The 25,623-nt window shown below is 47.0% G+C and overlaps 2 protein-coding genes across 4 annotated transcripts in view; both read right to left on the bottom strand.

Moving 5' to 3' along the window:
• The window catches only part of ADRA1D (adrenoceptor alpha 1D), a 288,706-nt gene that overhangs the window by 67,249 nt on the left and 195,834 nt on the right, over positions 1-25,623 (bottom strand). The window lies entirely within an intron of this gene.
• RNF24 (ring finger protein 24) overlaps positions 1-25,623 on the bottom strand; it is a 56,330-nt gene that overhangs the window by 17,381 nt on the left and 13,326 nt on the right. Inside the window, exon 1 of one of the 3 annotated variants that reach the window (XM_026718947.2) lies at positions 20,948-21,102. The exons of 1 other annotated variant lie outside the window; for it this stretch is intronic. In XM_026718947.2, coding sequence (XP_026574732.1) covers positions 20,948-20,979 — 32 coding nt within the window. In that variant the 5' untranslated portion in view covers positions 20,980-21,102. Of the gene's footprint in view, positions 1-296; positions 713-20,947; positions 21,103-25,623 lie in introns of those variants that run through there. One more of the 3 variants, XM_026718948.2, reaches the window with a different exon arrangement.

Below are 25,623 nucleotides of genomic sequence, written 5' to 3'. Positions count from 1 at the left end.
CTGGAATTCTGAGGGTCGAAGCCCAGAGTTTCGCTCAGCTGCCTCTCCGTAAGTCGCCCAGGTAGGGAAATTCGGTATCGGGAAGGACAAATCGGCCTCACTCCGAAGGCAGCCCCCTACCCCACCCCACGCCCCAAAAACATGGCAATCTGGAGGCAGCCGGCATCCCTCAAACCCGGCACAGCCCAACTCCTTGAGCGGCAGCCTTTGGCAAGCTGTCCTTTAGGTTATGCAACCTCTTTTTGCGGACATGCTGGCCAAAACGGGCTCCGAAGAGCAGCAAACGGCACACTCACATGTTGTGCGGCATGGTCCTCCCGAGTTCCCCTCCCGGCAAATTTTGGGGGCAAGGCCAGGACGGCGGCCCCAAAAGGTGCTTCTTCTGCCAAGCCCCCCGGGGGGAAAAACCACGTTGATCTTTCCAGCGAACCCACTGCAACAGCAGCTGCCAAGATCCCAGTTCTCTTGTCAGCGGCAAGGACTATCAGCTTTGCATCTGGTCGGAAAAAAAAAAAGACCCCCCTTCGGAGGGCTGACTTAATTTTAATTTTGGGGGGACTGGCTCTTCTCCCAGGGCCGCTTCAACCTGACCGGTCAGCCAACTGTCCGTCTTTCTTCTTGAATTAAGATTCCTTAACTTGGGTTTCCTTCTGAGAAGCCGCACGGATTCCTGTCTTTGCTAGGCGTGGCCGTCCTTGTGCTCTGCCGATTGCAAGAAGAAGCAGAGGAGGAGGAGGAGGAGGAGGAGGAGGAAGGAGGAGAGGAGATTTCCACAGGGCACGTGAAGCTGCAAGAGGAAATTTCCAAACCACCATAAAAATAGACTTTTCTCCCCCCCCCCCCCCCCCCGCCGCAGGCGCTTTCGCCACACAGCTGCTCGGCAGGTTTGGGGGGCTGAATTCCTTTTTCTGAGCAGCCCCCAAGACAGGATTAAATTGGGGGTCGGTGTAGAATGGTCCCCTCTGACAGGTCTTTCTCCAATCTCTGCTTTAAAAACTCCCAGTGTTGGAGCATTTGTCTGTCCTCTGCACTTCTAGAACGGTCCGGTTTGGCTGTCTACAACCCAACAGGACACAGACACAGACTCCAGAGAGGCATTAGGACTGTGGAAAAAAGCCATTACTACCAACCTGCCTTCCACAGAGGACCTGTATATACTGTAGGAGTCAAAAAAGGGGGCTGTGAAAATATCTACGGACCCCTCACATCCAGGACGTAAACTGTTTCAAACTCTTTCCCTTGAAGCGGCGCTATACGGCACTGCACACCAGAAGTAAACACACAAGGGGAGTTTTCCCCTGAACCTCTGCTAAACAAACTAACTCCTTCAACACTGTCCAACTATTTACAAAGTCTGCACTACTATTACTATTAATCTTCTCATCACTCACTTATCGCCCATCTCTTCCCCCTTGGGACTGTAGGACTGTAACTTTGTCGCTTGTGTCCTTACGATTTTCATTGACTGTTTCCTAGTATGATTTGATTGCTTATTGTATCCTATGACTATTACTAAGTGTTGTACCTGATGATTCTTCACTCTTGATGAATGTATATCTTTTCTTTTATGTCTACCGAGAGCATTTTCACCAAAGACAGATTCCTTGTGTGTCCAATCACACTGGGCCAATAAAGAATTCTATTCAACTCAACTCAACTCAACTCAACTCAACTCAACTCAACTCAACTCAACTCAACAACCTATTTTCCAAAGCTCTGAAGTTGATTAACAGAACTGCATTTTAACCAGTGCGCTCTAGCTGCACATATTCAAAAACATATGAAGGAAGCTTGCAGGATTTGGGTTTGGCTAATCGAGAGCCAAGAAGGACCAGGGGGCAGATGATAGCAATATTCTCATTTTTGAGGGGCCTCTCCAGAGAAGAGGGGGCTCGAATTATTCTCCAAAGCCCCTGAAGGCAGGACAAGAAGCAACGGATGGAAGTCAACCAAGGAGAGATTCAACCTGGAAATAAGGAGAAACTTTCTGACAGGGAGAACAATCCACCCATGGAACAGAAGTTGCCTTTGGAAGTTGTGGGAGCTTCCTCCCTGGAGGCTTTCAAGAAGAGACTGGACTGCCACCTGTCAGAAACGGTGCAGGGTCTCCCGCTTGGGTGAGGGGGTGGGGGTTGGACTAGATGACCTCCAAGGTCCCTCCCCACTCCGTTAACCTGTATTTAATCTGCAAGGTCTCCAACCTCTCCCCCCTCCAATGTCCTGGCTCCCTTGAAGGAAGCAGGAGGGGTGCCGTGGTAGGACGGGGGTGCAGGACGGGGCTCGGGTGCGCAGAACGCCTTCGAGGATGACGATGGCTGGGAACTCGCACAACGCCCACCGCTGCCAACGAATTTTGGAACGAGGCCCCCGGGGGCGCATTTCTACCTCGCTGGCATTCTGGATCAAGTCAAATTGGGACAGGCCTCTCCGGGGGCGAAAAAAGGCCTCTCTGCCAGCTGCCGCTCCTTTCTTCTCTAACTGGGAGCGGATCGAGGGAGGGGATTTTTTTATTTTTTCCATGCGGTTCAGAGGGAGAGAGAGAGAGAGAGAGAAATAAATAAAAAAACCACAGGACTAAAAAAATTCTCTCCACCCCGCAAGAAAAGTAAATTTAAGGCTACAAGGGAGAATGAAGGAAGCTTGCGAGAATGTGAAAGTTACCCACCGCATTAACATGACCCAGAGGAAGGGGAGGAGATTTTGCGGGGTGTGTGTGTGTGTGTGTGTGTGTTCCTTATGCAAAACATGAACAGAACAGAATAACAGTCTGGGAGGTCATCTAGTCCAACCCCCCACCCAAGCAGGAGACCCTACACCATTCCTGACAGAGGGCAGCCCAGTCTCTTTTTCAAAGCCACCAGTGACGATGAAGCTCCCACAACTTCCGAAGGCAACTTTTGTTCCATTGAATATCGAATAACAGACTTAGAAGGGACCTTGTAGGTCATCTAGTCCAACCCTCCATCCAAGCGGGAGACCCTACACCATTTCTGACAGAGGGCAGTCCAGTCTCTTCTTGAAAGCCTCCAGGGATGAAGCTCCCACAACTTCCAAAGGCAACTTCTGTTCCACGGGTGGATTATTCTCCCTGTCAGAAAGTTTCTCCTTATTTCCAAGGTTGAATCTCTCCTTGTTCAGTTTCCATCCATTCTTCCTTGTCTGGCCTTCGGGTGCCTTGGAGAATAGCTTGACCCCCTTCCTCCTCTCTGGGGCAGCCCCTCAAATATTGGAAAGCTGCTCTCCTGTCTCCCCTGGTCCTTTTGTCCATTAAAATCAGATTAAAGTCAGATTAATAGAGTTGGAAGGGACCTTGTAGGTCATCTAGTCCAACCCCCCGCCCTCAAATATTGGAAGACTGCTCTCCTGTCTCCCTTGGTCTTTCTCTTCCCTAGACTAGCCAGGCCCAGGTCCTGCAACCGTCCATCGTTCAGTCCCCTAATCATCCCAGTTGCTTTTTTTTTTGTTACATGGTGGGAGGGGGTTACTCTTTTATTATACTAGCGGCTTACCCTGTTATTGTTAATGGGAAGACTTCTGGGCGCCCGGGTATACGTGTCTTCATGCAATAGCTAGAAAACACTTCTGGGTGCCCGGGTATACGTGTCTTCACACAATAGCTAGAAAACTCTGTAAAGCCCATCTCATCCCTCGGGCCTTTGAAGAACTCCAAGAAAATCCTAAAGAAAACTTCCAAGAATGAGAGAACCTTGCTCGGTTGGCAGCAAATATTTGGGGAAGCATTTGAATTACACCAAAGAGTAATTACACCACTGCAGACCAAGGAACTGGCCGCTCATAGCAAACAATGAGTATTGATACCACAAGCCTGAATAAAGCCGGCCTCGTTCCAGACTTCAGCATTGATTGCTGCCCTGAATAACCACATTTATCAAGTCACTCCTGGTCCTTCTTTTCATTAAACGAGACATAAACAGTTCCTGCGACCGTTCTTCCCACGTTTTAGCCTCCTAATCCTCTTTGTTGCTCTTCTCTGCACAATCTCTGGAGTCTCAACGTCGTTTTTACGCCGTGGTGACAAAAACTGGATGCAAATATTTCAAATGCGGCCTTACTAAGGCTTTACAAAACGGTAGTAGTATCTCATGTGACCTTGAGTCTATCTCTGGTAGCGCAACCTAGGATTGCATGTTTTTGGTGGGTGTGGGTGTAATTCGGGGGAAGGGTTTCCAGGGGAAAGGTGACCACGCCGCCACAAAGTGATGTGGTCACTTTTCTAAACTCGACAGGGCTTTGCGCAAAGCGAGAAGTAAACGGAGGAGGAGGCGGCGGTGGGAAAACAAAAGGGGGAAAAAAATAGCTGACAGCATGGCCTAACTGGCAAATTCCAGGAAACGGGGAAGCAACACAATCACACCCAAACACACCCACACAAAGGCATCAGCGTTGGTGTCTACACAGACTTCCTGTCTACAAAAGCAATTGGAGCCGCTTGACTCTTCACGGAAGCGCAACCTAAGATATGGTGCAAGGCTTTAAAAACCTTGAAGTTTTGTTATGGTTTTTTTTTTATTGTTTAAATTTTTTTAAAAAATATTTACAGCGATTCCATCTTTCGTTTCAACAGTGCGTCGACTGGGTGCACATATCTTATGCCAGCGATGATAATTCACATTTTTCTTACCAATATAGCGATAATAAAAACCTTGTATTTTGTTGTAAGGAGTGTTGGATTCGTGTCACCTGCCCGATTCTTCCCCCCCCCCCACCGAGGCATGTCTTACTTTTCATTTACGTATTTCTATCCCTGCCTTTACAGGTAGTCCTCAACTTATAACAGTTCATATCTTTCCCCTCTCCTTTCCGGACGACACAAAAGAAGAAGGAGCGCTAAGAAGAGCAATGCAGGGTTTAGGTCTTTCAAAGTTGTGCACGTTTTTCATTCCATTCTCTTTTCCACCATTTTTTCGAAACAGTAGGAAATACGCACACAAACACACACACAAACACACACACACACATACTCCCCCCCCTCTTCCTTGAGTATTAGCACTTTTGCACACGGCTTCAAACTTAGGAGCACTTGGAAGGAGGTATTAAGTTTGAATCTGGAGCCAACCCCAAATTCCAAGCTCAGCTACTTTTACAGCTGTGAACAAGTGTCAGGTTCGAAACCTAAGAAGAGGCTTAAGGCTGGAAAGAGGAGGAGGAGGAGGAAGAAGAGGAGGAGGGGAAGGAGGAGGAGGAAGAGGAGGAGGAGGAGGAAGAGAAAAAGGAGGAGAAGAGGATGGGAAGGAGGAGGAAGAAGAAAAGAGGAGGAAGAAGAGAAAAAGAAGAGAAGGAGAGGAAAGAGGAGGAGAAGAAATAAGGGAGGAAGGAGGAGGAGGAAGAGAAAAAAGAGAAGAAGGGGGGAAGGGAGAAGAGATGAGGAGGAGGAGGAGGAAGAGAAAAAGAGGAGGAGGAGGAGGAAGAGAAAAAGGAGAAGAGGAGGGGAAGGAGGAGGAAGAAGAAAAGAGGAGGAAGAAGAGAAAAAGAAGAGGAGGAGAGGAAGAGGAGGAGAAGTAATAAGGGAGGAAGGAGGAGGAGGAAAAGAAAAAGAGAAGAAGGGGGAAGGGAGAAGAGATAAGGGAGGAGGAGGAGGAAGAGGAGGAGGAGAAAAAGGAGGGGAAGAAGAGGAATTAAGTAAGCATGATTGATGCACAAGACAAGCCTGCCAGCCAACATGGAGGTGTCTCCTTGGGGAGAGCCAAAAGGCCAATCACAGGTAATCCTCAACTTACAACAGTTCATTTTGTGACCACCCAAAGTTACGACATCGGAAAAAGCGATTTATGACCATTTTCCACACTTAGAGGACTGTTGCCGCATCTCCGTGATCAAAATTCAGACACTTGGCAACCGGCTCATATTTATGACCGTTTCCGTGTCCTGAACCCCTTTTGCGACCTTCCCACAAGCAAAGTCAAGGGGGGTGGGGGTGAAACCGGATTCACTTAACGACTGTGCTACTAACTTAACAACGGCAGGGGACCCCCTGCAGTTTAGCCCAACACAGCTGGAGTAGATGTGTTCGCATGACCCTGCAGCTGGATTTCTGGCCTATAGGGATGAATGGCCGTCCTTGGGGGGCCAACTTCAGAGATCTGGCTGGCTGCAGGTCTCCCCTGTGGGGCTCAAATCTAGGGCCCCCTCCCCAAATCAACACGGAACTCTCCATTGCTCTATGTGGTCTCCAAACCTGGCAATTTTCAGACCTGTGGGACTTCAACTCCCAGAATTCCCTAGCCAGCCATGTTTGAAGTTCAACGCCCAGAATTCCTCAGCCAGCAACTACCAGATTTATTATTTATTTGGAAAATGTATATAGCTACTTATTCACTCGCGTTGACTAACGAATTCCCCAGGCAGCATGTTTGAACTTCAAATCCCAGAATTCCCCAGCCAACGCGCAGACTTCAAATCCCAGAATTCCCCAGCCAGCACATCTGAACTACAAGTCCCAGAATTCCTCGCCCAACATGTGTGGCTTTCAACTCCCAGAATTCCCCAGCCAGAATTGTGGGAGTTGAAGGCCGCAGGTGCCGGCCAAAGGGTTCTGGGAGCTGAAGTCCAGCCGTCTTGAGGTGGCTTAAGTTGAGAAAGAGTCTTCTCTACTACAAGTTGGACATGAGGCCACCCAACGATTGCCGTCACTAAAAAGGGGGATGCTATTTTGGGAGGTCTTGATGGGAAAGCAGAGGCCAGACCGTGAGAAGAAACCGCCCTGGTCAGTTGCCTCTTGCAGGGCTGTGCCAATTCTGGACACCCCAGCATTTTGGACAGGCGTGAGAAAAGGGGAACCATGAGAGAGAATGAAAGGATTTTGATACGTTTGGCAGATGATGGAGAAGAAGGAGGGTAGGTTTCCTGTACAGAGAGAGTCCTTGACTTCCGACTGCAATGGAGCCCGGAATTTCCATTGTGAGTCTTGAGGGTCACAAGTCCAAGTTGAACCTGATTATATGACTTTTTTTGGTGGAGGTCATTAAGTGAATGCTGCTATCATTAAGTGGGCACAGTGGTTGTTAAGCAACTTTGGGCCACCAGGAGACGGTGAGTTCTAGTCCCGCCTTAGGCATGAAAGCCAGCTGGGTGACTTTGGGCCAATCACCAGGAGACGGTGAGTTCTAGTCCCGCCTTAGCCATAAAAGCCTCTCTTTCAGCCCAAACCACCTCTTAACGTTGTTGTAGGGAAAATAATAAAGAGGCATGAAGATGCGTGGCGCCTTTTCCCATCATTGAGTTATTTGCAAAGATAAGAAAGGCAGAAGGCAAATAAATAAAACAGTCATAAAACAAAACACAGAATTGTCCACCGGTGGGATTAGGCTGCTTCATCAAATCCTTTGGTTCCCTTATTGCCCCTTTCAAAGGCTACAGAACCAGCTTCCTGCTTCACTTTTGCAGCTCCTGCCCTGAGCCACGGGGTTGGACTGGATGGCCTCTGAGTTCCCTTCCCATCGCTGATTCTCAGAACAGCCGGGAATGCTAAGCTCCAAAACAGCTCATAGCAGCTGTCCAAACACAATAAACTTGGGAGAGTTTCATGTTCTGCAGATAAGAAGCCCACAGTTCTTTGTTCCATGCCAGAAAGAGAGAGAGAGAGAGAGAGAGAAAGAGAAAGAGAAAGAGAAAGAGAGAAAGAGAGAGAGAGAAAGAGAAAGAGAGAGAGAGAGAGAGAGAAAGAGAAAGAGAGAGAAAGAGAAAGAGAGAGAGAGAGAGAGAGAGAGAGAGAAAGAGAGAGAGAGAGAGAAAGAGAAAGAGAGAGAGAGAAGAGAGAGAGAGAGAGAGAGAGAGAAAGAGAGAGAGAGAAAGAGAGAGAGAGAAGAGAGAAGAGAGAGAGAGAGAGAGAGAGAGAGAGAGAGAGAAGAGAGAGAAAGAGAAAAGAGAGAGAGAGAGAGAGAGAGAGAAAGAGAGAGAGAGAGAGAGAAACGCCTTCTGCGTTTTTAAGATTATTCTTCCAACGGTTTTCTCTAGGCCATTCCCAGAGTTGTGCAACGGGCTGTCTCTGCTGTTTGGGGAAGTTTATTATTATCTTTTAAAATCCCGATTAGCGAGGAGCCCAAATATATCTCTGTAGCTGATGCTCTGGATGGAATCCAAAGCAAAAAAAGAAAGAAAAAGGAAAAGAAAGCGGCGGGTTTGGCGAATGGGTGGCTGAGCCACGTGGACCCCATTGTGGGAAGGAAGAATTTGGGTGGATGGGGGAGGCTGGGACTTCGGAGAAGAGGATGAGTTAACACCAGGAGATGCCCCTGCGTGTGTGTTATGTGGGTGTCATGCACCCCTGTTACTCCTCCTCGCACAGCTGTTGCTCGTGTTGACCAAGTGGGGGGGTTATACCCACGGAGCCCGCTTAGGAAAATGTAGGTTTGTGGAACTTTGGGAGGCATGTCCTCCACTCTGCACATGCTCTTGTTCACTGCTGGTTTGTAACCCGTTCATAATGAAGGAAAGGGGAAAGGAAAGGGAGGGAGGGAGGGAGGGAAGGAAGGAAAGGAAGAAAAAGAGGAAGGAAAGGAAAGAAAGAGAGAAAGGAGAGGGAGGAAAGGAAAGAGAAAAGGAAAGGGGAAGGGGAGGAAGAAAAGAGGGAGGGAAGGAAGATAGAAAAGAGATGGAGGAAAGGAAAAGGAGGATAGAAAGGAGGGAAGATAGAAAAGAAAGAGGAGGAAAGGAAAGGAAAGGAAAGGAAAGGAAGAAGGGAAGGAGAACAGGAGGGGAGGGTAGGGAAAGGAAAGGAAAGGAGGGAAAAATGAAATGAAATGAAATTCTAATGCAGGGGTGCCAACCTTGGCCACTTTAAGACTCGTGGACTTCAACTCCCAGAATCCCTCAGCCAGCTTTGCTGGCTGAGATCTGGGGTTGAAATTCTCTGCCAGCAAAGCTGGCTGAGGAATTCTGGGAGTTGAAGTCCACAAGTCTTAAAGTGGCCAAGGTTGGACACCCCTGCTTGCTGGCTGAGGAATTCTGGGAGTTGAAGTCACAAGTCTTAAAGTGGCCAAGGTTGGACACCCCTGCTTGCTGGCTGAGGAATTCTGGGAGTTGAAGTCCACAAGTCTTAAAGTGGCCAAGGTTGGACACCCCTGCTTGCTGGCTGAGGAATTCTGGGAGTTGAAGTCCACAAGTCTTAAAGTGGCCAAGGTTGGACACCCCTGCTTGCTGGCTGAGGAATTCTGGGAGTTGAAGTCCACAAGTCTTAAAGTGGCCAAGGTTGGACACCCCTGTTCTAATGGGTACATGGATCCAAAATATATTTCCAATTTCCCACAATCCTGAACATTCCTGCTGGTTTTTCTAGCCAAGAACTTTGCATGACTGCCTCTAGCAGTTGCCCAGCCCAGAGAAATTTGCAAAGGGCTGCTTTCCACTCTTAAGAGTCAAGAATGCAGAGCAAGGCTTACATCAATTAAGTGTCTGACACAATAGACAATCTTCCTCTTTGAAGCATTATGCTGGAAATTTCAAAGTTGAATTCGGGATCCTTTGGCCCCCAAAGCCTTTTTCCGTGTCTAATGATGGAGCGGAGGAACTGTTGGGCCTGTGAAGCGGTTCCAGGGCCATTAAAAATCCGGTGCGCTGAAAGGGCCTCTTCCAGGGACTTTCCTTCTTTTTTTGGGCTTCCCGTAAGTTTTTATATTCACCACTTTTCATCTATTTTCCCCCTTTAGCAAAAAAAACGTTCATTATCAAAGCTTTTATGAGGGAAGAGGGAAAACAGGATGAATTAGGACAGTAGACTTCAACTCCCAGAATTCCCCTGTCATTAGGTATGGCTTTCAACTCCCAGAATTCCTCAGCCAGCATGTGGACTTAAACTCCCAGAATTCCCTAGCCAGCATATCTGAACTCCAAGTCCCAGAATTCCCTAGCCAGCATATCTGAACTCCAAGTCCCAGAATTCTTCAGCCAACATGTGTGGCCTTCAACTCCCAGAATTCCCCAGCCAGCACCTGTACTTTTCAACTCCCAGAATTTCTCAGTCAGCAACTGCGGCCTTCAACTCCCAGAATTCCCCAGCCAGCATGTGGACTTCAACTCCCAGAATTCTCCAGCCAGCATGTGGACTTCAACTCCCAGAATTCCTCAGCCAGCATGTGGACTTCAACTCCCAGAATTCCCCAGCCAGCATGTTTGAACTTCAGCTCCCAGAATTCCCCAGCCAGCATGTGGAACTTCAACTCCCAGAATTCCTCAGCCAGCATATCTAAACTCCAAGTCCCAGAATTCTTCAGCCAACATGTGTGGCTTTCAACTCCCAGAATTCCTCAGCCAGCATATCTGACCTCCAAGTCCCAGAATTCTTCAGCCAACATGTGTGGCCTTCAACTCCCAGAATTCCTCAGCCAGCATATCTAAACTCCAAGTCCCAGAATTCTTCAGCCAACATGTGTGGCTTTCAACTCCCAGAATTCCTCAGCCAGCATATCTGAACTCCAAGTCCCAGAATTCCTCAGCCAGCATGCTGGCTGGAGAATCCTGGGAGTTGAAGTCCATCCAATGTAAAGTTGTCAACCTTGAGAGAAACACTAAGTTAGGAAACCACTTTTGTAAGCCAAATTTTGAAGAAATACGACACTTGGCAAAAGAGGAACTGTGACCCAGAGAGAAAATTCCACCGCGGCCTGAAATGAATGGAAATTTCCAGCGGATTTTCACCAGAAGTCATTTCCGTGGAAAAAGTTCCAGGGTTTCTCGCAAATGTGTCCCATTCTTCAAGAGGGTGTTAGGGAAACAGGGCCAACTATAATAAGGCCGATGTCTCCAAACTTGGCAACTTTTAAGACAGCAGAGCTGGCTGGAGAATTCTGGGAATTGAAGTCCACAAGTCTTAAAGTGGCCAAGTTTGGGGACCCCCGATATAAGGGATTTGCTAGAAGAAATGTCCTTTTAGTTACTTATTGTGAATAATTTCAATTTCTTTCAGATAGATATATATCTGAATATATATATATATATCATTTCATTGCATCTCGATTTAACCGCCCGTACATTCTCGTAATATTTCTAGAGTCTTCCCTACTAGCAAGACTTTCCGCATGCTTTCTGAGAGACCAGGCCGTATATAATATACGTATAATGGCCTATTCAAAATTGGGGGCGATTTGGGAAGTTTTTCAAAAGTTTCTCTTGTGTGGGGACGTTGCAGAAGGGGAGCTCCAGCAAACTGAGAAAGAGAACTGATGGTGGGGTCTGGTTCCCAACTGGCCAATTTGATGAAGCCTTTAAGGCAGATGAGAAGTGAATCCGGTTAATGGAGGGGAGGGAAAGGAAGGAGAGAGAGAGGGAGTGAGGGAGGGAGAGAAGGGAGGGAAGAGGGGAAAAAAGAGGAAGAGAGGAAGGAAGGAGGGAAAGGGGAAGATCAGGGGGGGAGGAGAGGAGAAGAAAAAAGAAGGGGCGGAAGGGGAAGAGAAAGGGGGGAGAGGAGCGGAGGAAGGAAGGGAAGAGAAGGGGGAGAGAGGAAGAACAAGAGAAGGGGCAGAAGGGAAAAAGGGAAGGAGAGAAGGGAAGAGAAGGGGAGGAGAGGGGATGAACAAGGGGCGGAAGGGAAGAGAAAGGGGAGAGAAGGGGAGGGGAGGGGAGGAAGAAAGGAAGGAAGAGAAGGGGAGGAGAAGAGAGGGAGAAAGGGAAGAGGAGAGGGAAGGAGGAAGGGGAAGAGAAGGAGGGGTAGCATGAGAAGAGGGAGAAGGGGAAGAAGGAGAGAAAGGAAAGGGAGAGAGGGAAGGAGGGGAGGGAAGGAGAGAAGGGAAGAGAGAGGGGAGGAGAAGAGGGGAGAAAGGGAAGGGGGAGAGGGAAGGAGGGAAGGGAAGAAGAAGGGGAGGGGTAGGCAGGAGAGAAGAGGGAGAAGGGGAAGAGGGGGGAAGGAAGGGGAAAAGAAAATAGAGAAGGGAAGAAAAGACAAGAGAAGACAGGAGGGAAGAGAAGAAAAAGAGGGAGAAAGGAGGGGAAGAAAGGAAGGGGAGGAGAGGGGAAGAGAAGGGGAGGAGAGGAGAGGAGAGGAGCTGCAAAGCCGAGTTGGGAGAGGGGGGTGTAAGGGTGGCGGCATCCGGTTTCCGAAGCGAGTGACCCAAAGGCTCAGGAATGCTGGTGGGTGTTATTTAAAGAAGGGGAAAGTTCAGCTCCTCCGCGGCTGCGATTTCCAAGGCTGCTATTTTTTACCTCGGCCGCCGTCCCCGGCCGGTGGACGGGAAAGGCAGAGGCAAAGCAGCGGCTGAAAGATTTGACTCGGATCCCGGCTCGGTTGATGCCCCAGGCCGCTTCAGCCAGCGGGCAAAGCCGAAATGGCACGCGTGCGACCCCCGCTAACGCCAGAGCTTACTTCGTTTCTTTTCATTTAGGAAAACAAGTGGATAGCGTACGAGCTCGGGACCCGGGCTTCGTCTACGAAACTATGTGGTCGGGGGCTTACTTTTGGGGGGGAGGAAAATCTGCCTCCCAGTATCCATCGGTATTCCTCCGGCTAGCGTCCTGTCGGTGGGTGAGAGAGTGGAGGGCTGTTTGGAAACTGAAAGAGTATTTGCTGGGTGAGCAAGGAAGAGACAGCAAGGAGCCTGGGCGTGGCTTAGCTTAACTATTTTGTACTAAAGCTGCTCGGCGCTCCGAAACTGAACCTCTTCTCCTCTGCTTGTGTTTTGCCTTTGGAAGGGATTTCTTTTTTTTCAGGTGGGGAGGGGGAGTAGAACTCCTTAGCATCAGAGCGTGTTAATGATACTGTAGTAATAATAATATAGGAAATACTCTAAATGCTCTGAGGGTCATTTGGAAAAATCCTTTCTTAGTGAGCCCCTAGAAGCCAAGAGGAACATAGGTGCCCAATTTCAAGTTTGTAGGCTTGACGGTTCTGGAGATTTTGTGATGACGCGTGAGTGGCATTTCGCTTTTATACACTATATATGGAATTAGTAACAGTCAATCACGGATTGGCTAAGAATCTCCACGATACGCAGATCAGCGAACCCCAAACTCCGTTCTCACCTCCACAGAAGGTGCAATAACCAAAGTGGGAAGGGACCTTGGAGGTCATCTAGCCCAGCCCCCTGCTCCGAGCAAGGAGACCCTATACCCATTCCAGACAAACGGCTGTCCAATCTCTTCGAATAAAATTAAGCACGTTTTTATTAAAATATATTTAAAATAATCAAAGGTGTCGACTGGAGAAAGGGTTATCAGCCTTCTCTTTTCTCCTTCACCTACGTTACACCTAGGAGTAAATCTCTCCTGCCTAACTTCAATCCTGCACCTAGTTGCCAAGCGTCCTTTTTCAGCCTCAGCTTGCTTTGTTCCATCGTTGTGAAAACACGGGAGGGGTGTGTGTGTTGTTGGTGATTCTGTGTGTTTGTGTTTGGTTGTTTGCATGTGTGTGTATGTGCCTCCGCAACAGCCTGAACACAAATCCGAGTGGACGCATACCCAACCAGCCAGGCTCAAAACAAACAACCGTTGACATTTATGGGCCACAAAACCAGCTCTGAATACACACTGACACACACCCCTCCACTCGTACACCACGCACCATTGTCACACCGGAGTGTTTGCAAACATTGTGCAGCCAATGACTCATTTCCGAAGACGGCTTGCATGCAGGAAATAACCAGGACAAGAAAAAAAAACCTACGATGCTTTGTGCGTATTGTCACAACGGGTGTTTTTGCACAAAAAGGATATCCAGTGAAGAGTCAGAGATTGGGCTTGATGGCACTTGAGCAGGGGGTTGGACTGGAAGATCTCTAGAGTGCCTTCCAACTCTGTTACGTGTATGTTAGTCTAACCAGGAATATCTCTTGACAGCTGACAGGAACCTTTCTCTGCCAAAATATCTACGCTGCATTTCAACATCATGTGCTCTTTTCACAATCTGTGGGGGTGGAATTATCGGTTTATAGAGCTGGAAGGGACCCTGGAGGTCTTCTAGTCCAACCCCTATGCCATTTCAGACAAGTAATTTTTCTTTTCTCTTGAAAACCTCCAGCGATGGAGCAAGCACAACTTCTGGAGGCAGGTCGTTCCACTGGTTAATTCTTCTAAGACAGAGGTCTCCAACCTCGGCCATTTTAAGACTTGTGGACTTCAACTCCCAGAATTCCCCAGCGAGCCCTGCTGGGAGTTGAAGGCCACAGGTCTTAAAAGTCGCCAAGGTTGAACACTTCTGGTTTATATCGGGGGTCTTCAAACTTGGCAGCTTGAAGACTTGGGGACTTCAACTCCCAGAATTCCTCCTCCAGACATGTTAGCTCAGGGATTCTGGGAGTTGTAGTCCACAAGTCTTAAATGTGGCCAAGTTTGAAGACCTTTGTTCTTTTTTTTTTTTTTGTACCATGGAGACCACAACTGGACTCAGTACAAGAAACCCTCAACTTACAACTGTTCAATTTAGCGACAGGTTACAACGGCACTGAAAGGAGTAACTTTACGACTGCTTCCTCACACTTTGTATAACAGTTGCGGCCTGTGAATAAAATTCAAGCTCTTGGCAACTGCCTCGTATTTATGGCGGTGGCAGAATCGCCAGGGTCACCCAATCCCCTTTTACAGGCTTCTGATTCACTTAACAACCGTGTTACTAACTTTACAATTGCAGGATTCGCTTAACAGATGTGGCAAGGTAGGTGCAAACTTTCATTTAACCTTTTTTTGCTGAGTGACAGAATTGTGGAGCTCAGTTGTGGTTGTGAGGGCTTCCTGCATTCCATGGGGGGGGGGTCTTCAACAAAGCGGCGCTTTCACTTCCTGAGACTTTGATGCGGTCCCTGTTTCTCAACCGTGGCGACTTTAAGATATGTGGACTTCAGATCCCAGAACTCTGCTGGCTGCGGAAATCTGGGAGCTGAATGGGGGATTCTGGGAGCTGAATGGGGGATTCTGGGAGCTGAATGGGGATTGTGGGAGCTGAATGGGAATTCTGGGAGCTGAATGGGGATTCTGGGAGCTGAATGGGGATTGTGGGAGCTGAATGAGGGATTCTGGGAGCTGAATGAGGAAATCTGGGAGCTGAATGGGGATTCTGGGATCTGAATGGGGGAAGCTGAATGAGGGAATTCTGGGAGCTGAACGGGGGATTCTGGGAACTGAATGGGGATTCTGGGAACTGAATGGGGGATTCTGGGAGCTGAATGGGGGATTCTGGGAGCTAAACAGGGGATTCTGGGAGCTGCTAAATGGGGATTCTGGGGGCAGAATGGGGATTCTGGGAGCTGAATGGGGATTCTGGGATCTGAATGGGGAATAGGGAATTCTGGGAGCTGAAGCCTACATACCTTAAAGTTGCTACGGCTGAGAAACACTTACTCTGTTGATGCATCCTGGAAGTCCTTTTGGGCAGCTGCACCGCAGGTGGTGGTGGCCCTTGGTAAAAGAACCCCCCTCCATGGGCCACAGCGTCTCTGCGTCCTCAAACCGAGATGGAGCTGAGCTTTGATCTTTGAACCTCCTTCAGTCCAAATGACCAATGTCACTGAGGAGGAGGGAGGTCTCCAAGTGACAGATTAGCCAAGAGGTCACCAGCGGGACGAGGAGGCGGCAGAAGATCTGGTTGGACGGTGTTCCCTCCCTCTTTCTCTCCCCTCCCTTCTCAACCGTTTTGGAAAGGGGGAAAATGCTATAAGTAACAGAACAACAGAGTGCCGAGGGTCCTTGGAGGTCATCTAGTCCAGGGGTCTCCAACCTTGGCAACTTTTAAGACTTGCGGACTTCAACTCCCAGAGTTCCTCAGCCAGCAAAGCTGGGAGTTGAAATCCACAAGTCTTAAAGTTGCCAAGGTTGGAAACCCCTGGACTAGACCTACCCAATTCCTGCAACTGCTCATCGTATGTTTTAGCCTCCAGCCACTAAATCATCCAGGTTGCTCTTCTCTACCCTCCTTCTAGAGCCTCAAAATCTTTTATTTTATCTCGTGGCAACCAAAGCTGGGTGCCGTATTCCAAGTGTGGCCTTACTAAGGCATTGCAAGGCCGTGTTAACACTTCACATGATCTTGATTCTATCCTTCTTCCTTCTCTATCCTTCTCTCCCTCTCCTTTTTCACATTCGGTCTTCCTTCCTTCCCTTTCTCTCTTTTCTTTCCTTTTTCTCTGCCTCCTCCCTCCCTCCCTCTCTCAACTATCTCCTTCCATCTCTCCAGAAGGGTGGATCTCTCTCTCTCTCCCTCCCTCTCCAACTCCAGCCTCCTCAGCCCTTTTCCCTCCTAACCTCTCCCTTACACCTTGTTTCACTTTTCATTTCTTTGTTTTCCTGACAGAGGATGCAAAGGGCAATTTCCCCAAATGTCTTTTGCTTTCCTTTCTCCGCTGCCTGGAAAGCCACTCCTCTGCTAGCCTGATTTATAATAAATTGCAATTGATACTTATACTGGGAATTGCCCAGGTAGCCTATTACCATCCCATTTCCCCCCACCATTAGTTGAACCCTAAAATTCACCTTCTTTTGATTAGCAGTCCACACAATTGTGTACCATTTCCTTGGTACATCCTCTTCCTTATTTCCAACCCCCCACACCCACAAATCCCCCCTCCAATCCTGCCTCTCCTTATCAAAGAAACAGAGGTGTTGATTCCACTTGCAAAAATCTGTTTTTCCGAATGCAAGACTCGCAGAGTCCCAAGTGACACGTTCCCGGATCTAAATTCTCAAAAAAATCACATTTCCAGGTATTTCTGCCGCTGATAGTTCTGCCGAAACTCCAACTCTGGGCTCCAGGGTGCTCTCTGCGGTCAGTGGTTTCCTTCCAGACGTTTCATTACCAAACTAGGCGACGTCATCACCCCCAGCTTAATTTTCACCCGTCCACTCTGGAGTGGGTGGGATCTTAATTAGGGCTTATTTGGGGGGCGTAAGGCTTATATTGGGTGCACGTCTAAAAATCAAGCTAGGACTTACTTTCAGGGTAGGTTGTATTTTCGGAGAAACCGTGTAGATGCAGTTATTTCGTTTAGGTTCTTATATGGATTTTAAAGAACAGGTTTTCTCTTTTTAATGTAAAGTGTTCTGGACTTGGAAAACAAAAAACAACCTTGCCATAAAATCATAGTTAACAGCACCTGGAAATCCCCCTGTATATATGATACTTCATGTTTAATGCAACCAGTGGAGGAGTAATTCATCATGGTGTTGAAGGAATTAGAAGGAAGGAATTTACATCTAACTGATGTGCCAAGGTGCATTTCTGTGTATTTTCCATAAGCTCTGATTGGCGGTTTGAGGGGTGTGGAGCAAACGGATCTCTTTAATTTGCTGGCTGCAGATCCACAAATCAGTATCAAATTGATAACAGAAGAGATCTCCCCCCTTTGCCTGCAAGTAAAAATGGGTTTGTCTTCCCTCTGAGCCAGGAGGCGAAGAAACTCAAACCTGGCTTGTTAAAATTAAACCGATGGAGTAATATTTGACTCGAGTTTTGGCTCCTGGTTGCATTGACACCCGGAGTCCCTGCGGGAGCTATTTTTACAGCTTTTGGCTGTGTTTCGTGTAACTGGAAGCTCGCAGGCCTCCAGAGGGAATGATATCGGCCCCCTCCCCCCATGGGAGCCATTGAAGGGCAAGAGAGATTCCTCTCCAAAGGTCAGGGTGGCGGAGGGAAACCAAGTCAGGTTGTAACCTTAGACTAAGTCCCCCTCTGTGGTGCCTCCTGGATGGCCAGGGGTCGGGGGTGGCCTTGCAAAGAGGCCAGACTGCGGCGCCCTGAATTCTTAGCGGCGATGGAAGCCTTGGGCCAAAGGATATTAACTGGCCGATTCTCCCAAATGTGTATTTCTTTTTTTAAAATGAAGGAAGGAAGGAAAGAAGGGAGGGAGGGAGGAGAGAGGGAGGAGAGAGGGAGGAAGGGAAGGACAGGAGGGAGGTAAGGAAGAAAAAGGATGGAAGGAGGGAGGGAGGGAGGGAAGAAAGAAAGGGAGGAAAGTGAGGAGATAGGGAGGAAGGGAAGGACAAAAGGAAGGAAGGAGGGAAAGAAGGAGGAGGAAAGAAAGAAAGAAGAGAAAAAGAAAGAAAGAAAGAAAGAAAGAAAGAAAGAAAGAAAGAAAGAAAGAAAGAGGGAGGGAGGAAGGGAAGTGAGGAGATAGGGAGGAAGGGAAGGACGAAAGGAAAGAAAGAGGGAAAGAAGAAGGGAGCGAGGGAGGAAAGAAAGAAAGAGGGAGGGAGGGAAATGAGGAGATAGGGAGGGAGGGAGGGAGGAAGGAAGGAAGGAAGGAAGGAAGGAAGGAAGGAAGGAAGGAAGGAAGGCATCAACTGGCCAATTTCCCCAAATCTATCCATCTATCTACCTACCTTTAAATTTATAAATAAAGACCCCAACTAGCCAATTCTCCAGAAACTGATCAAAAATCAAGGTCTCCTAGATGGGCTGCGGCCATCTTGCAAGGCAGCCCCAGAAGCTGATAGGATGTCATCGCAATGCTTTGGAAAGGTGCCAGGCGCATGGATGCATGGGTTCCCCCCTGCAAATTCTACCCTTCTGCCTTGGGTGAAGACCCTGTTGTCCAAGGAAATTTGAGGACATCCGACAACGGCCAACTCATGGAAGCGAAGCAAGATCTAAGATCTGCTCTTGGCTACTTGATGCTTCCTATTTATACCTCCTTGGTAAGCCATATTTTGTCCAGCGAGAAAAAAAAAACAGAAGGAATTTCAGAACCACCCAGAAAGTTTGCAACGAAGGCACAACCCATCAGGAACAAACGTGGAGAACATCTGATCTTCCTTCACGCCTTGGCTACCGTTTGCATTTGCAAAAAAAAAGGGGACACAAATCCATTTTTGAGCTGCAATTTTATCCTTCTAAAGCAGTGGTTGCCAACTGGTGGGTCGTGAGAAAATTTTGGTGGGCCGCGGAGAAACCTCACCCGCAGAAAGCACCCCCACAAAGCAATTAATGATTTGAAGTGGGTGTGGCATTTTTTTAAGCAAAAAGGAAGGGGGAATGGATTTTATTCTGATGGACCTTTGGAATGGATACTGGACATGGGTGTATATATGTCTATGACTGTGGCTTGGATGAGAGAGAAGGATGGTGTTGCAGATCAGTATCTATATAATTAAAACATTCTCCTCTTTATTCATGAGTTTCCAACCTTTGGATTTAGCTAAATAATGAAAATTATAAGCTACAACAAAGGGACGTAGAACTTTATGAAGTTGTTCAGGCTAAATCTTAACATCCCAAAGATGTTTTGTTTCCCAAGAGACAACTGGACTTTTTTTCTTGAGGACATTTTGCTTCTCATCCAAGAAGCTTCTTCTGTTCTCACCAAATCCTTCCATTCGCCATCGTTCAGTCAGAACTGAACAAGCTTCTTGGACGAGAAGTGAAATGTCTTTTGAAGTACAGTTGCCTTTTGAAAAAACACATTTGGGACAACCGTGATCTGGATGACTGAGAATCTTCATAGATATCTATTCCATAATCCTGATCCAGATTATCTATCTATCTATCTATCTATCTATCTATCTATCTATCTATCTATCTATCTATCCATCCATCCATCCATCTATCCATCCACCTACCTACCTGCTAACCTACCTAATATATGGAGAAAAGGTGGGTTTTAGCAAAATACTGTAATCAGATGGATTGCATTATTACTCGGTTTGCTTCATACATCTTATAAAAAACATTATCTGGAGGAGTTAATGCACGAAAATTGCGATTAAAAAAAATCAAATAAAAATGAGAAGAAGGGCAAATCTATGGAAAACACACACCCTTTAAAGGAGTTTGCAATTCTTTTAATGAGGAAAATGATATTAAAATATGATGTTTATAAATAAGTAAACGCCCCAAAGGGGAGTCGTGGTGCTGGAAATAACAGCCGAAGGATTGCATCTGGATTTCTTTTTTGCTTAGGGAGTTTTTGCACGCACAAAAGTTAGAAAGCAATGTTTTACATGTCCTGCTCATGGACAAGCCATCAAATAACAAATCGTTCCTCCGTACCCAAGTCCAAGTCATCACAGAAAGACAAACGACAGACAGCCTGGCAAGTTTCTAGTCCATTCCACCCAATTCAGGAGCTAAGCTGAATTCACAAAACCAGTCACTCATCCAGCTGTCTCGGCTTCAACACAATAGATTGCATGCTGTCACACACACACACACACACACACACACATGAATCCAGTAGGTCACGAATCCATTGAAAAGGGTGAAACGACAACTGCAGAATCAGCCAAGCAACCAGGCCCCCACATACACAATTCAGTCCTCACTGCACAAAGTTATGCTACATCAGAAGTACGCAAATTCTTCAACGCACCAACCCTTTCAAAGAAGTTGCAGATTGTCGACTCGTCTCCAAAATATTTAGGATACGAAAATAATTTAACCAACGGTTCTCGATTTACCACGCTTCATTTAGTGACCATTTGAAGTTGCAACGGAACTGGGGAAAAAAAATGACAATTTTTCACACGCTTATGACAGTGGCAGCATTCCCCGTGGTCACACAATCAAAATTTCAGAGGCTCGGCGACTGGTTCGTACTTATGACCATCTGCTGTGTCATGGGATCGCCTTTTGTGACCTTCTTTGGACAAAGCAACGAGGAAGCCAGATTCGCTTAACAACTGGGCTAACTGAACAACTGCAGGGATTATACGCTTAACAATGGGGTCAAGGAAGGTCATAAAAAGGGGCAAAACTCACTCCACGGAGGTCTCACTTTGGCCACAGAAATGGAGGGTCCCTTGAGGTCGTTAAGTCGAGGACTGCCTGTACAGTCTCAACTGAAAGGGACTTTTTCGCTTTTCAAAACTGCTTATTTGCAAGCAAAATTCATAAAACAGCGAAGAAACTTTTCCAGGGTGCGCGTATTTTTCCCCATGGTGCGGTGCATACTTTCCCTCCCTCACTCATCCCAGCACCAGTAGAGGCCAGTTTGATTTATTTTACCACCTCACCAGTTTGTTTTATTGACTTTCCGGAGGGAAACAACAAAAATGAGACAAGGAACCCAAGTCGACTTACAGCAAGTTGGTCATTTGCATCGAGATGGACATTGGTGAGGTGTGGAGAGAACGGCGCAGCCGCCTCACCGCAGAGCTGGGAGCGGCCGAGACGCAGTTCCACTCACGGCCCCACTGGCTGCACTGGCCCACCAAGAGCCAAACTGGGGCGGGCAATCCGGCGGCAGTGGGAATTAATACCAGCCCTGCCAAACCCTCCTGACAAAGCAATGCGAGGATGATGGATGAGGACAACTGTCCCAGGGCGGTAGCAGCCAGCTGAGCGGACGCGGAGGGGCAGGGCGCGGTCTCCGGCCTTGAAGCATGCAGGAAAATGGCCACCGGTTTCCAAATACGGTCGTCCTCATCTTACGACCACCAGCGAGCCCTAAATGAACCTTGTAAACTCTCAAGTTTCCTCTGGACAGCGATGTATGTATGTATGTACCCATTTTCCTGAAAATAAGACCCTGTCTTATATTTTTTTTGCCACCAAAAAAAGGCACCAGGTCTTATTTTCGGGGGACGTCTCATCCACTGACTAGCCGCACTTGCGCGCATCGCCCCCAGCCTCCTTTTCGCTGTCAAGAGGCCTCCAGGAGCTTTTTCTTCTGCGGCCGGCAAGGCTTTCCTGAAGGCCTCTGCAGAGGATAATGGAGCTCTGGATCGATCCAGAGCTTGGTTACCAGCTCCAGCGGCCTTCAGGAAAGCCTTGATGGCTGCAGAAGAAATGGGCCAACAAGGCAGGTGTTGGGGTGGGCGAGGCCTGGCTGCAACTGCCCAAAGGTTAGTAGTAGGGCAGCTCCACACACACCCAAATCCCCACCCTGGCTTAATTTTTACCTGTCCACTCAGGAGTGGGAGGGATCTTAATTAGGGCTTATATTGGGCACGTGTGTAAAAATCAAGCTAGGAATTACTTTCAGGGTAGGTCATATTTTGGGGGAACAGGGTGTGTATGTATGTAGACAGACAGACAGACACAGATATATATATACACACACACACACACACACATACACACCTCTCTCTCCCTCTCCTATCTATCTATCCATCCATCCATCCATCCATCCATCCATCCATTGGCAAGATTTAAACAAATAAATAGATCCACTCAATCCAGCTCTAAACGTTCTTTCTCTCTCCGGCCTGAAGAACCAAAGAAGGGGGGAATTTGTTTTTTTTTTGAGACAATTTTGCAATTTTTAAAGCTAAGATACCAAAGATGAATAAATCAACGTGACCTTGGTTGGAAAGAAAAAAAGAAAAAATTACTGAAGCTTGTTTCCTGGGACATCATGGGACCTCTTCATGTAGGGAAGAGTTTCTTTGGCAGCAATATAGAAGTGATTTGGCACGACTTCCTTAATTTCCACTTTCATGTGCCGTCTTGGTGGTCTTCCCAGAATCCAGGAAGTCTGATTCTCCTTAACTGTTTTCAAGAATAGCCGAGATATAAAATCTGGTATATATGTTTAGGATCAAACCATTGATTCTCATCCATCCTTCTCTAAGCTGGTGCTTGCCAGATGCTTCCATTATGCCCAGCCCTCAAGGCCACATCTAAGTTACTAACAGTTTCCTGCTAGTGAGACAAGCTCCCTTTTCCCAGGGCCTTTCTTTGACCCACGATTCACTGAATCATGGTTTGCTCAACAATTTCCAGTGTTTGCACAACTCAGGAAGCAGAAAAGGAAGGAAGCAGAAAACACCAGTCCTATAAACCCCATGGCACCTGAGAAATACGTGGGAAGGAAGCATGCAAATGTTGTGAGTTGTGCACAGGTAGTCCTCGACTTACAACAGTTCGCTTAGTGACTGTTCAAAGTCACGATGGCACTGAAAAATGTGACCGATGACCTTTTTTTTTCAAAGTTACAACCGTTGTAGCATCTCCATAGTCACACGGTCAAAACTGGCAACTGACTTGTAATTGTGACGGTTGCCAGGGGTCACGTGATCCCCTTTTGTGACCTGCCAGAGGGAAGCTGGATTCACTTAACAACCAGGTTATTACCTTATCCACTGCCACGATTCACTTAACGGATATGGCAAGGCAGGTCGTTAAAATGGGGCAAAATTCATTTCAAGAATGTCTCACTTAACAGCAGGAATTTTGGGCTCAGTTGTGGTCGTAAGTCGAGGACTACCTGTGCTTGCACCAGATACAGGTAGTTCTTGACTTACAACTGTTTGTTTAGTGACCAAAGCTACAAAAGCTCTGGAAAAAAAAGTGACTTAGGACCATTTTTTAAAATACTAATAACCGATATGTGACCCTTAAAATGGGTATTTAAAATCACAGCCTTACATTCTCTTCAAAACTAACTCTCTTAACTTAGTGAAGTCAGTCCCAGTTCCAACGGTGGTCATTAAGTCGAGGACTCCCTATAAAACCTCACCTTTCAATTTGCTCCCGCTTTCTAAAAGCCAAACCTGGAAGCCAGATGTCTCTCCTACACAGATGGTCCTTGACTTATGACGCCAACGGAGACCAAGTTTTCTGTTGCTAAGCGGGACGTGTGAAGTGGTGCTAATTCTGGGAGTTGGAAGTCAGCACATCTTTAAATCACCAAACCTTAGAAATTCTAATCCAGATCTTAGATATACATGTAGTCCTCAACGAATGAACCCAATTTAACCCACAAATTTCTCTTTGTCAGGATTCTGGCAGTAATCCCCATTTGAGTCTCGAGCCAAACTTCCAAAACTTCCAAAACATTTATTGGGCATTAACATGTCCAGCGCTGCCTGGGTGTAGCCAACTCTGACACACATCATTCATTGTCACCCTTGACCCTGGTTTTCCCCCACGCCCTGGGTGTATCCTAATTCATATTCTCCAATGGAACATATCCATAGCCCAGAGTCATCCAGTTAGATATTTGCACGGCAGAAACTTCAGTCACCTAGTTACTATCTTTGAAAACATTTATGGAATGCGCTTTCTATTTCCAAGTTGCCGCACTGCTCTTTCAAACCCCTTTCTCCCCCTCCCTTTCTGTCGGCAACTCCAAAATAGAAATATTTTATGAGTTGACGTTATTGTTTAGCAAGACATTCAAGTGAATTTTGCCTCATTTTGTGACTTTTCTTGCCGCTGTTGCTAAATGAATCACTAGCAGCTCTTTTAAGTTTAGTCACCTGGCCGTTAAATGACTTCCGCCTTAACTTTCTATGTCAAAAGGTCGCAAAAGAGGATTGCAACCCAGGACGCTGCGACTGTCCGAAGTAGGACTCAGTTGCCGAGCACCTGAATTCTGATCACGTGACCCCTGCAGCCATCGTAAATGCAAGCCAGTTGCCCAGGGTCTCAATTTTTGATTATGCGATCGCGGGGGGAGGCTACAACGGTCGTAAGGATGAAAAACAGCCACGCGTCCCTTCTTCCAGTGCCATTGTAACTTTGAACGGTCGTTAAGTCGAGGACTCCCTGTACAGGGGGAGGGATCGCGCACATGTTGTGACCACCTGTATAACACTTCCTTAAAGGGAAACCCGCAACTTTTGCGACGTTGACACAACCTTTCTGCTTTTGAAGACTGCTTTAGAAAGTCTGCGTCCAGTTTGGCCCGTTTCCTTTTCAGCTTCCCTGCTGCTATTTGGCTAAGAATAAAGTTCCGATTTCCATGTTTCTTGTCCTGGAGTGACTTCGAGGCCAGTATAAATATTTTGGAGCCCTTCCACCCAGTTTTGAGCTATTATTGTTTAAAATAATATGGAGGGTTGAGGCATTCTCGCCTCGCCACATCCGTGGCTCTCTCTCCTTTGCCCGCTAAACCATTCCTGCCTGGTTCAAACTCTTTGATTGATCTCTTTAGAAAAACCTCAGAGTATCGTCCAGAGATGTGAGGACTTCAACTCCCAGAAACCTTAGCAACAGCCCAAATCTTGGTGGGGAATTCTGGGAGTTGAAGTCAACTTATCAAGAGGGCCTCCATGTTGAAAAATATTCTACAATGAACTTTCTCAACTGTTTTTTTTAAAAGATGGTATCAGGTTTAGAGATCAACCTCTTTCTGTTTCCCTGGGAATTTTAAGATATCACTGACTGGCTCTGATGGTTGACACGGGTTGCTGCCAGCATCCTAGGTATCAACCAAGTATCTTCTTAAAATGTATATTATTACCTCTTTTATTCATTAAGCATGAAACTCAAATCAACCGTTTATCTAGAATGATCGAGGATTTCCTGCTCGAGTAGCAAGCTGGACTAGAAAACCTCTGTTATTCTGTAAATCTGTTTTTTGTTTTTTGTTTGTTTTAAATGACCCTGCAGAATTTACTTTACAGGCATTTTGACAGAATTGTGATCTTGCAAGTCTTGACTCTTGACGAATGTATCTTTTCTTTTTATGTACACTGAGAGCATTTGCATCAAGACAAATTCCTTGTGTGTCCAATCACACTGGGCCAATAAAAAGAATTCTAATTCTTTTATCCGTTCTCTTCTTCTCTGGAGCTACTGAAAATAGAGAGTTAATTTCTATGTGATGCCCATTATATACACTGTTGCTCAGCCAGCAGCCCAAGACAAGGAACCTTTGATAAGTAAATAAAGACAAAGCAACCAGTTTGTTTCTGGAATTTTACAATCTGCTTGCTTTAATGTGCCTATCTCCACACAGGATATGAGCTGTATCAAAACTACTGTAATAGGTTTACACAGTTCATTTTCTTTGCTGGAATGAATAAAGG

This window comes from Pseudonaja textilis, chromosome 6, assembly GCF_049901715.1.
Source record: "Pseudonaja textilis isolate UNSWEBS1 chromosome 6, rPseTex1.2, whole genome shotgun sequence".
Taxonomy (NCBI): domain Eukaryota; kingdom Metazoa; phylum Chordata; class Lepidosauria; order Squamata; family Elapidae; genus Pseudonaja; species Pseudonaja textilis.
The sequence above is the reverse complement of the archived record's forward strand: the minus strand, read 5'-3'. Positions and strand labels throughout refer to the sequence as shown.